We start from the raw sequence: 12,790 nt of genomic DNA on the forward strand, positions 1-12,790 counted from the left end.
GTTTTTCTCCAGGGACACTAAGTTTCGGATCTCATGTCAGCTTTTGTTGAAGCATTGACAAAACAGAATTCCACAGAGTGACTGCCCTTGACATCTAGACAGTATTTGACTAAGAGTGACATGTACTGCCATCAACGGGAATCATGGGAAAGGCATTCCACAACACAAAGGAAGATGACTGTTAGAGACTGATGTTCTCAGTCACATTACATTACTGCAGGATATCAATATACACAACACGAACAGAAGTTGCCCTCATCAACTTTCTCCACTACCTCTTTAATACAAGGTTCCAGTATGTCAGTTGGACTATTTTCATCTTGATGAATTCATCCTCTTCTAAATTCAACACATTTTCCATGTGACTCTTAATCCTATCTCAAATAATTATTTCCAAATGTTCCTCTATCACCAAGTTAAATTGACCGGTCTGTAACTGCTGGGCTTATCTTTATAACCATTTTTGACCCAGCAAGTAAAGAGAACAATACATAAAATGAACAAAAATTATTTTGTACAGTTAAGTACAAAGAACTTTGATTTTTAAATTGATTGCATGCAATCAAATGAACAAATGAATGGAGCAAGTAATCACATTTTCTCTAATTACTTAGCCAACAGAAAGGCAAAACATAATCAAATAATAGGCAAAATAGAGATATAGTAACACACAGATGTACAAAAAGCTGTACATATTAAATCTATAAGGTGAATAAATTCTAACTTCACCATGTAGGAACATAACAGAAGGATGAAAGAGATTACGGGAAAAAACAGTAGCTTGAAAAGTAATGCAACGTAAGTGGCTCAGTTCACACATTGTGTGAAAGAATGAATCTGATAACATGGGCTCAATCTGTCAACTTCTGTGAAGTCTTCGCTGAGCTGAATAATTTTAATGTTGAAGTTGTTAAAAAGAGCCAAAAGTAATTAATGTTGCAATGTGTGCCATTTTAATCAATCAAACCCCACAACAGAAAAAGCATACTTAACAAAGTGATTTGAATTAAAATGACCACTCACTCCATATTCTATCCCAGAGTATTTTGTAATTCTCATGCTCATTTATAGAAAATTCTTGTTAGCATGGACAAGTTGACCAAATGGTCTGTTCGTGTACTGTACATCTCTATGACTGTGTAAGTACTAAAACCAGTTACTTCATTCCCTAACCCTCAACTCCACCCATCTCCTAACAGTTGCTCAGACTAAATCACAATCTTGTTAATCTGAGACAAGCTTTTGATCCTACATCTATGCTAAAACCAACTATTTTCACCTTTTCCGCATCATCCAACTCCACCTGTATAAAAGTATGAGCTAAAATCCAAACAGTAAATGATGAGGATTGCAGAATATCAAAGGGAAGTCAACAAAGAGCATAGCAGGGTGAAATTGTTTCCATGTAGCAGTAATAATGCTAATTAGTCTGAGAGAAGCCCTGGAGTAGAGATGCTTTGATGAGGGGCAGTGTTGTGATCTTATTCAGAAAATGTCAATTAATATATCATTACAGATATGGCACAGCCTTGCAGATCCATGAAGTGCGCATCCTGGTTCAAGTAGGAAGTCCAGGGCATTTATTGTATCCTGGGTAGCCAGATAGGCAAGTGATGCCAGCTGTGTTTTGGATCTTAGCTTCCCAAAATGTTGGATGCAGTTGGCATTACGGAGGTACAACGCTGAGGCTGAGTTTCATGGATAACTGGTTTCTAGATATGGCCAACTTTCAGCCTAAGGGTAGGCAGGCAAAGAGGAAGTGGATGATTGGCAGACTTGCTCTCCAACCAGTTATACTGGTAAGAGTGAAGAATCGTCTTGTAAGTATGGCCAGAGCCAGGTTTGTAGCTCAATGATCAACTCATCTGTGAAGGAGGAACAGCAGAAGGAAGATTGGAAAAGCAATAGAGAGGAGGATTCTCATAATTAGGAGAGTAGACCGTGTTTTCTCCTGCCACATTCCTGCTGAATCTAGGGTGGCATGTTGAAGATGTTGCCTCCTTGGTACCAGGGTCAGGGATGACAACTGCAGAGCAGTCTAGAGGGGGAGAAGGATAAAGGGAACAGCCAGTGATCAGAGTCCAGCTTGGTATCAATGATTACATCGTAAAAAGAGGTTGTGTTCCTCCAGGCAAAGTTTAGGTAGCTAGCAAAAAAAAACAGCAAATAAGATTTTAAAGGTAGTAAATGCTAATTATCTACAGTGCCACATCCTTGTTGGACAAACATTACGCTATTTGTTAGATATTACATTATTGTTGCGTTGAGTAGAGTGAATTTCATGCATTTTCGGAGAGTAGATGAAAAAGTGGGTGCGAGGGGCTTTATGTTCCTGAGAAATTGGGACCTGTTCAGCGGGAAATGGAATCTGTGTAGACCAGGTGGGTTGCAACTGATGACAACCTGAATAAACATCCTTGCAGAACGATTTGCCAGTACTACAGAGGAGGATTTATAGAATCTTAAGGAACATTAGCAAAAACAATGTTTTTTAAAAAATGATGGTTTTGGTTTTTAAAGCAAAGGATGACTATTTTAATCTGGTGTCTCAAGCCAGAAATAAATAAATAGACCATTTAATTCACTCAAATTTACAAAAATAAATTTGCTGAATAATTTTAATACTGTCAATTTATAAATGTTTTGAATTACTTATGGACTGTAAAGAATTTACTGACTTCAAGCAATTTTATTTTAATTATTTTAACCAAAAATATACTTGAAGGTCAGAAGCCAACAACTAGTCACCAAGGTGTATCTTGTTGTTGGACTAAAATAACACCAAGAATTTGGACAATTCCAGATTTGGTTGGATATTACATTGTTGTATTGCATAGTAGATTTAGTAGAAGCTCTGTAAAAACCAGCTAATTGCTTAAAAAAACTTATCAGATTCAGGTGATCAGATACTAACAAAACAAATTGAATATAAATTGCACATTTACTGTGATAAAATGTGAATTGGAGAGATAAAGACAACTAGACAATGAGCTGAATAAAGTATGGTATGAGAGAGAAATATGATACTAATTGATGGAAAGACAATCAGGCAGGTTGACCATGCTGTCAATTTTTGCCGTTTTACACCAGTTTTGTTGGCCACTCCCACCGTCTAATGCCTCAGAATTAGAAGCTTCTGCAATACATCCAGATAATGCTTTCATACCATTGGCAAAAACATGACAAATGAACCGAATATTACCCCAGACGTAACTGAAAACTTGACACTGCTTTTCGAAATCTTCCATCATTATATTAAAGTGAATATTTTTCTCTTTCCAGCTCATTTTGAAAACTGATTTGTCCTTTAATAGGGCGTAATTTTGAGGGAGAACTCAGGTAATTAAAAATGTTAACTGTCTGAGTCTGTGATAATAATTAGCAGCAGGTGAAATCCATTTTGAAACATACATGATGTTATCCATTAATTTATGCTGATATTTCTCATTAATAAACAGAACTTCCAAATTGAAATTACAGCTGTCATATTGACATGATTCATGAATCCTTTTAATTGAGTTTCCAGGCTGCTGAGACTGCTAACTGACTGCCAACAACCTTTAACGTTTCAGTGCCCTTCATTAATTCTTTTGTCATCTGTTGATATTTCAACATTTTAAAACTGAACATCTGTGTGTACCAATACTGGCACAGTCTGCAACAAACATTTTTAATTAGCAGATTGCCATGCAAGCATAAGGAGCTCCTGACCTGGATGGTATAAATTTTTAATGCACCACTATCATATTCAAATACATACAGTTATGGTCAGAAGAACTAAATGAATATTTAAAGAGTGTTTTTTTCAGTGGCTTGAGTCGTAAATGCAAGGACATCTGTGAACATGAGTTAGGTATAGGAATGAACTGGATTTTAATACTTGCTTGCAGTTAAGACAGCCATTGAAGTTAGTGTTAAAGTGCACACAATTAAAGTAATGAGAATTTGAGGCCATTTATTCAGTGCCTGTTCTGACATTCAACAACACTATGGCCAATTTTCAACCTATTGGGCTTTTATCATTACATTTCTTAACTTATCAATCTCAAATTTCAAATCAACAGCTGATCTAGCATCAATTGTCTTTTGAGAAAGGTAATTACAATCTTGGATGTAGTAATGCTTCTGAAATTCAGACTCTAATGTTTAGGTTCTAATTTTTAACTATGCCCAAAGTCCTAGAATTCCCAAAATTCAGTCAAAATCATTTCTCTCCCTCTGCCCTCTCTGTTCTGGTCAATCTTTTGAAAACTTTGCTCAGTTCAATATGAAACCTTGCAAAAGTAGGGAATACAATTCTACTTGGCATAAACATTCCTCATAATTTAGCCTTTGGTGTCTAGGCATTAATATGGTAAATCTATGCTGTTCACCCTTTCAAAGGTGTGGTGTTCAAAAGTGAACAGAAGAACTTTGGCATGATTCAGTTAAGGCTCTGTGTAGCTGTAGCATGACTTCCAAGCACTTCCATTTTAGTCCTTTGCGAAGGCTGAGTTGTATTGATCAATTTGATTATTTGCATGTTGTGGATAGATACAAAGATAAGAAACCTCAATTTCTTCTTAGTTTATCATTTAAAAAGCATTTTGTTCCATTGCATTATTCTAAAGAGGATGACTTCACATTTTCAGAGACTGAAATACATTTATTCTGATTGAAGGATGAATGGGTCTGAAAATGGATAATACCAAGCACTGCATTAAGCATTGACCAATATGATGATGCCAAATGGACTGAGGGAAAAGAACTACCCAAAGGAGTAAGACCTACATGAAGATCTCCTTCATTGTTACTGAGACTCTGTCTATCATATCAATGTAACTTGTACCCAGTTGCCTATCATGCAACAAATTACATGTTGCTGAAGACAACAGCCTCTTTTCGTTAGACTATCGTGTGTGTGTGAGAGAGAGAGAGAGACCAGGACCGGAAGCATAATCTCAGAGTAAGGGGTCCATAAGAAATAGGAAAAGGAGTAGGCTGTTCAACCTCTTGAGCCTACTCAGTCTTCAATAGGACCATGGCTTACCTGACATTTCTCGTGATCCACTTCCCTGTCCTTTCTCTATAACTGCTTCATACTCCTACTGATCAACAATCTATCTCAACCTTAAATATTCACAAGGAGTCTGCCCTCAGCTCTCAGTGGCAAGGAGTTCCAGAGATTCTCAACCCTCAGAAGAAATTCTTCCTCATCTCGGTCTTAAATGTTTCCCCTTGTGGGAGAGTCCAGGGAGGAGCAGAGGGTATCATCTCAGAATAAAGGAGAGCCAATTTAACACTGAGATGAGGAGGAAGTTCTTTGAGGGTAGCCAATCAGTGGAATTAATTACCACAGAGGACTGCAGAGACTGAATCATTAAATATCTATCTGAGCATTGAATGTGCTGAATCAGTCATGTGTTATGGGGGAAAAGGCATGAAAATGGAGTTGAGGATTCTGTCGTTGAATGTACAGATCATCAGTGGGCTAAATTACTGACTTCTCCTGTGTCTTATCAGTAGCATTCCCCTGCCAAACTAGACCATACAGGTTCTGTAGGCTTCTACCAGGAAAGAGGATGATGGCAGTCAATCTACCAGATAGCTCATACATCAACTTAGGCTGTGGTGAGAATCCACCTTCTAACATATACCACAATTTTGCCCATTTATTTAATCCATCAATATCTTTGGAATTTGCTGCTTCCATTGGCATGGTTTACAGTGCCATCCATATTCATATTTTTGCCACATGTGGCTTTCATCCCAATTTATTCATAAATAGTGAGTCATTAAGGCCCCAACACATATTTATAGGTGATCAGTAGTCACATCATGCAAACAAAAAACACCTATCAACTACTCTGATCAGTCTCCTGTTGCTCAGCCGATTTCCAAACCAAATCAACCTTCAATTCCACGAACTTCAATGTTAACAAAGAAAATTTCTCATAGGTGCTGTTTATCATATGGTGATGATAAGTTCACATAATGGTGTGATAGAATCTGTGCTTTTAAACTCTGGGTTTTTTGAAGCAGATTCCAATTGAAAAAGGAAACCAAGAAAGAAAATATATTAGCCCAGCTTCTAAAAAACTGAAACTGAGATTTAAAAACCAAAACGTTTGAGTAGACTGAAACTATACAAAGAGGCAAGGACCCAAAACTTGAGGGTACCAGTGTAACACAAGTAAACTAAAAACACTGAGAATAGGTTGATGACAACATCGTCAGCGGATTGGTGATATTCAGACCGAGATGTCAACATTCAGCACGAAGACCATTAGGAGGCCATTTAACACCAGGATTTAGTGTTTGCTTTGTTTGACTCCTGTGTAGCAGAACTACTTCTGCTTTCAAAAGTGTGAAATCTGGTAAATTCATTCTTCTGGTAAATAACTGGGATTTTGGATTTTATCTTATTATTAAAAAAAGTTACAGGTGTTCACCAAAATTGTAGCACTAGGCATTTTCTACTTTAGTCGTCATTTTAAAACTAATGATCAGAGTTGACAGGAATAACCTGCCCTTTCCAAATCCATGCAAGGTCTTTCTGAACAAGTGAAAATATTCAAGGTGTTTGGTCACTCTATGTTCAATTATTAATGAATAATTTCTCATCAGATGTTAGGCTAACTGGCTGATGTTGTATTATATAGTTGAAGACCTGCAGATACTGGAAATCCGAAACAAATGAGATAACATAAATTGCTGGAGAAACTCTGGAGTGGCGACTTCCGTGGAGAGAAAACAGTGTCAATGCCTTGAGCCCTCTGAATCTTCAGAACTGGCCTATACATTTCTCAGTGTCAGCTTTCTTAAATAAGATATTAGAAGTTTAATTTGCCATCCAAAATAATGACTCCCAAATTGAGATAACTTGAGAAGATTAGTATTAGGGAGGATCTACTAACCTACTTTCCTTACAGCATGAGATGAAAATCATCTCCACTTGATCTGAACTACCTCCATGTTGGAAACAGAACACCAACATCCCTGGGTATGCTCCTTAGGCAGCAGCCACAGGCACCCATGTGCTCAGACATTAGCATCTGACAGATGCTAGCTGCTCAGAATTCCTATGGCACAATTCTGATTGACTTACAGGACAATTATCTTCTTCTATGCTGCACCAGCAACTATCATGTTAACATTACAGCAAGGACACTATGCTCAAGGGTACACACCTCAAAGACTAGAACAGGCTGCACATTTGGGCTCATCACTTGCTGTCATTGTCCTTGCATGCACCTAGATGCTCTCTGCATCTCTGCCTTGCATTGCTTTTTAATTTGCACTTTGCTTCACAACCTCACCCTCCAACCCCCGAGACAGAAATACCAGGCTCAATGTACCACTGCCTTGCAAACACAAAACCATGAAGCTTGTATTGTTGACAGCAGGCCTCAGTCGAGTCAACAGGGATAGCCTTTGTTCAGAGGTCCTGGTAGTAAGTCATGAGTGTACTTCGATATCAGTCCAGAGCCTTGGAAACAGTCAGCCACTTTAGACAATTCTGAGGAACAGTCACTCAACCCAAACCCTCAGCTCCGATTTCTCTCCACAGATCCTGGCAGACATAATGAGTTTTTCCAACAATTTCGGTTTTTGCTTCTGATTTTTAGCATCCATAGTTCTTTCATTTTTATTGAGCCACTTTGGACAATTGGAGTCAGGATTTTCTTAAGATAGTACTGAGGAGCATAATGTTGGGCAGCTCACTAACAGTCTTGAATCTTTCTGTCTTATTGTGGGCCATTTTCCTCCTGGAATGTAAGGGGCAGGTATCATGGGATACGGAACTGACCAGCTGTCAGTTTGGTGGGAAAGTCTTCTGTGCAAGTGAGTAGGCAGTGTAGTGGGCATGTACGGTTGGTGTGTCGTGGCTTTGAATGTGTGACAGTTATAGAGGGAAAATGTGACAGGCAATACTGAAAGTACATTGCAACATCTTTGTGTAAGCAACTTAAGTGGATCACATTACCTAACCTGCTCTTTTGTTATATGTTTTACTCATACATTTGTTACGCCTCCCACTTTAATTAACTAAATGCTTTAGTTTCACTTTTTATCTTAAGTGCCTAATGTACTGTTCTTGTACTCCCTTCTTCCTCCAAAACATATCACCATGTCGGAAAGGCAAGCAGTTATAAATAGCTTGTTAAAAATAGCCTGACCTAATGGTGTTGTAGCCATATAGTAATGCAAAATGGAAATATTGACATGGTCACAGCACAGAAAAAGCTAGTCAATCTCTTATGTGGTAACATTAAACACACAAGCAATCTGCTAAAGTAGTACTCTGACCTTAACAAAACAAAATCACGTCAGTGCTAGAAATGTTAAATTACAACAATCTTTCACAAAAAAAGCTCTTCACTTTGGCATTGCGGATTTTCTAGATAATGTCTCCTTTCATTATAAAACATTCTTCTTTGGGAAAAATGGGAGATAGCAACTGCTACTAACAGAGAAGACGATGTTCAAATACTGGTTGCTGTAACCATTTTAAACAGTAACACACATTGGCAACTAAACTGTAATTTTCCAGACGATAGTGTATTGATGAATTTGAATCAAAAGTTGAATTGCACTGATGTTTCTGAATAAGACACCTTAACTGCCTTCTGAAGGTATGCAAATCATGATGTTCTGAACAGTTTAGTTGCTTAAAGAAAAATAATAGGTAGTCTTAAACTTTGTTTTGCAAAAGCACACTAACTTGCCTTGGTCAAACCATAACCAAATATGAGACAACAGTATAACCAATCACATTTCTTAATATGCAAACAGCTTTCCCATATTCCTGTGATCCCAATTCTAAAATTCACCATTTCTACATTAGGTTTTCTAGAAATTTGATACCACATTAGCTCTAGTCCTTACCCAACAGGTTGAACTGTGAATTGCTTGAGCCATGCCTCTGGGATTCTGGTGAATTTTGGCATGTCTTCCTTTTAAAAGACATGAATAAGTGCTGACAGAGCTCCTCTGGTATTTCCACCTCCAGATATGTCTTCATGAATAATTTGAAACCTTCATAGTCTATTGGCTGGTGACAAGAAAAAAAATTACATGAATCAAACAGCATCCAAAATCAACAACTCATTCAATTTCATATAGAATAGTAAACAGTACCAGGTTTTGTCATAAATGAAATTATTTTGAAAGGCACATTTCTTGGGTCACAAGTCTTCCACACCTATTTTAATGCATCATTAATTTAGTAAAAGCAATTAGATGTTGCAAATTGCTATACCCCATATACCTGTATTATTGTGGCTTAATACTTCCAAATGAAATAGAACATAGAACATTATAGCACAGTACAGGTCCTTCGGCCTTTGATGTTGCGCCGACCTGTCATACTAATCTGAAGCCCATCTAACCTACACTATTCCATGTATGTCCATGTACATGAACAGTGTAGAACACATTGCAACCTGCATTAACCATGTATTTGAGGAAACTTTTCAGTCAATATCTTAATACTCATCCTGTATGTGGTGACACAAAACAAAATCAAAATTGTAGTCTGCATGGCACAGACATATTACAAGGAAAAGGTACAGCAAGTATGGATTAATGCTCTGCAGCAGGCTTTGGATTACTAATTTTTCAGATTACTAAATTTTATTAACTGCAGCTGTATAATCTTAAGAGTCTATTCGCTAATTCTACCTGTGGTGCAAGTAATCAGTTTAACATAACAGAGTTGCTAAAACATAGAACCCTCCGTGCTTCGACCCACCATATCTGTGTTGACTATGACGCTGTTCTAAACTAATCCCATCTGCCTGCACATGGTCCATATCCCTCTATTCTCTGTCTGTCTAAATGCCTCTTAAATAGTGCTCTTGTATCAGCTTCTATAACCTCCCCCGGAAGTGCATTCCAGACACCACCGCCCTCTGTGTAAAAGACTTTCCTCATACATATCCTTTAAACTTTTGCCCCTCTCACCTTAAAGCTACATGCCCTCCTATTTGACCTTTCCACCCTGGGAAACAGACTCCAACTATTCACCCTATCCATGCCTCTCAATTGTATATACTTCTGTCAGTTCGCACCTCAATCTCCAACACACTTGTGTAAACAATCCAAGTTTGTCCAACCTCTCCTTTCAGCTAATGCACTCCAATCCAGGTAGCATCCTGGTAAACCTCTTCTGCATCTTCTCCAAAGCGTTCACATCTTTTGAATAGTGTTCTAATACAAACTTGCTGGTATAATTCATTTTAATTGTTTCCTGAAAAAGGTGCACTGTATGAAAAATGGTAAACAATATTGTGCCCACAGAACTCAGTGCAAAGCATTAACTACTTTTAAGCAATGCTTATAAAAAAATGCATTAAATACTGAATCTGAATAGGTTATAAAAACACCAATCGTTTCAAAATTCAAAGAAATCAAAGTGACATATATAACTTATCTTAGGACTTGACATTTATTCTTTCACTTTTACAATGCAATTTTAAACTCCCTCTATTACTGCCATAAATGCAAGACACTGCACATCACAGAGAAATAAAAGCTAATAATATTGCAGTTCAAGCCAGTCTTTACTTAGGTTGAAATTATGGATTTTACTTTGCAATCCCAATAGGTTGCTAGCCACAAAAACATCCACTTGCAAATTGAAATGTTCTGTATGTCTATTAAGAGATTCTAAACTTATCTTTATTAAATCTGTTTTTCCTTTTGTTTCTTCTCTTGAAGTTGTTGACTCATGCTGTGGTATAATTCATGAATGGTGATGACATTCTATTTCCTCAACCAGTAAAGAACCACTTTTGCAGCTGCACATAGCAAGTGATTCCCAGCAAGCTACGACAGCCCAAACCCCCTGCAATTCTCACAAAAGCTGACTGAATTGCAAGAGGAAAGGGAACCCAAATCTACCTTGTTTTACTGTCCAGAGAACACTGATGAAGAGCTTTTGTCCGAAACATTGATTCTCCATTCAGCTTTTCAAACCTGCTTTTCCATTCAATATAAATTATAGTGGACCCTCTATCCCAATGTCATATTCCCACATTCCCCCCAGCCACTAAATGACCTTAAATCTAAAAATGTATTTTTCTTGAATACAGTGAATATTGAGTATATTCCAGCAATACTCCTATTCATTGTGAAGCTTCATTAGAACCAATTTATTTGCAGCCCTAATTATTACAGCATTTTTGTTTAATTGAATTTCTGTACTTACGATGTGAAAGTGCTGGTGATGGACCAGGGCGGGCAAAGTTAAAAATCACACAACACCAGGTTATAGTCTAACAAGTTTATTTGGAAGTACAAGCTTTTGGAGCATTGCTCCTTTGTCAGGAAGTTAGTGGGGCAGGAGTATAGGGTAAAAAATGAGGTCTGCAGATGCTGGAGATCACAGCTGAAAATGTGTTGCTGGCTAAAGCACAGCAGGTTAGGCAGCATCCAAGGAATAGGAAATTCGACGTTTCGGGCATAAGCCCTTCATCAGGCAAGGGCTTATGCCCGAAACGTCGAATCTCCTATTCCTTGGATGCTGCCTAACCTGCTGTGCTTTAACCAGCAACACATTTTCAGCAGGAGTATAGGGGACAAGATTTATCGTAAAACATCAAAGTGTCGTACAACTGATGCAATGCATTGAACAAACCTAGATTGCTGTTAAGTCTTTAATCATTTAGGATGAGGGTTCAGGTTTCGATTGATTAATATACAAATCCCGAAACTTCTTTCAAGTCATATTCCTGAAGTAACTTCAAGTTTCATTGAAAAAGGTGATATCTCAGCTCAGACAATACATTAAAAGGCGTGAGGTTAGTGTCTGTCTGTATCCCAACCTTGTGCCAGACTGGTTCTATTTCCAAAGTAGGGATTTATGAAATGTCACACGGACTGACTGTGACATTTTATCGATTCCTACTTTGGAAACAAAACTCGTCTGACCCATGGTTGGGATACAGACTGACTCCAACCTCATACCGTTAGTGCACTTTCTTAGCTGATAATGTCATTTTTTAAAATAAAACCTGGTTATCCCGGGAATGTGACTTGAAAGTAGCTTTGGGATTTGCATATTAATGATTCAAAACCTACAGCCCCAATCTAAGTGATGAAGGAGCAATGCTCCAAAAGCTTGTTCTTTCAAACAAACCTGTTGGACTATAACTGGTGTTGTGTGTTTTTTAAATTTCTGTACTTATGACATTGTGGTCAAGATTCACTCAATTTTCAGCCATGCCATTATAAAATCAGGAAGGAAGTACACTCAATCATTCCCTAGTTACAGTCAAGAAAGTTGTTTCTCTACTTTTAACAAGCAGATCATAATTAAGATGATAATGCAGTTCACGAATATTCAAACTTAGTTACAAATTGTATGTTAAAAGAAACAATACTTTTCCACAATTCAGATAGACTAACCCTCTCTATACACAAAGTGTATTTGCTTAATTTTGGGTTGAGTGCTGTACTTTCTTTGAACTTTTTTGGTGATTCAGCAGGATATGCTCAGCATTTAGCTGCATGTATCACAAGGAAACCTACACCAGAGCAAAGTGACAGCATAAACGCTAATTGTAAACTCCAATACTAATTATTCAACACTTCATCGACTGTGATTTCCCCAATTGAGCTCTAGTGAATTGGTGTGAATGTTCATTGTAACTAAAAATAAAATAGTAATAATAATTGTTATGGTATGCAGCAATTGTTTCCAATAACATAGCATACATCTAGCTCTGATGAACCTATTTATAGTAAGGCTGAAGTGTACATTAAAGTGAACAATAGGTTGCAGGTACTTCTAGGTCAAACATTTTTG

At 37.5% G+C, this 12,790-nt stretch overlaps 1 protein-coding gene across 2 annotated transcripts in view; it reads right to left on the reverse strand.

Moving 5' to 3' along the window:
* The window catches only part of LOC132817538 (diacylglycerol kinase beta), a 519,975-nt gene that overhangs the window by 364,360 nt on the left and 142,825 nt on the right, over positions 1 to 12,790 (reverse strand). For both annotated transcript variants that reach the window (XM_060828035.1, XM_060828034.1), the window contains exon 5: positions 8,869 to 9,034. In XM_060828035.1, coding sequence (XP_060684018.1) covers positions 8,869 to 9,034 — 166 coding nt within the window. The remainder of the gene's footprint in view (positions 1 to 8,868; positions 9,035 to 12,790) is intronic.

This window comes from Hemiscyllium ocellatum, chromosome 7 (assembly GCF_020745735.1).
Source record: "Hemiscyllium ocellatum isolate sHemOce1 chromosome 7, sHemOce1.pat.X.cur, whole genome shotgun sequence".
Lineage (NCBI taxonomy): Eukaryota > Metazoa > Chordata > Chondrichthyes > Orectolobiformes > Hemiscylliidae > Hemiscyllium > Hemiscyllium ocellatum.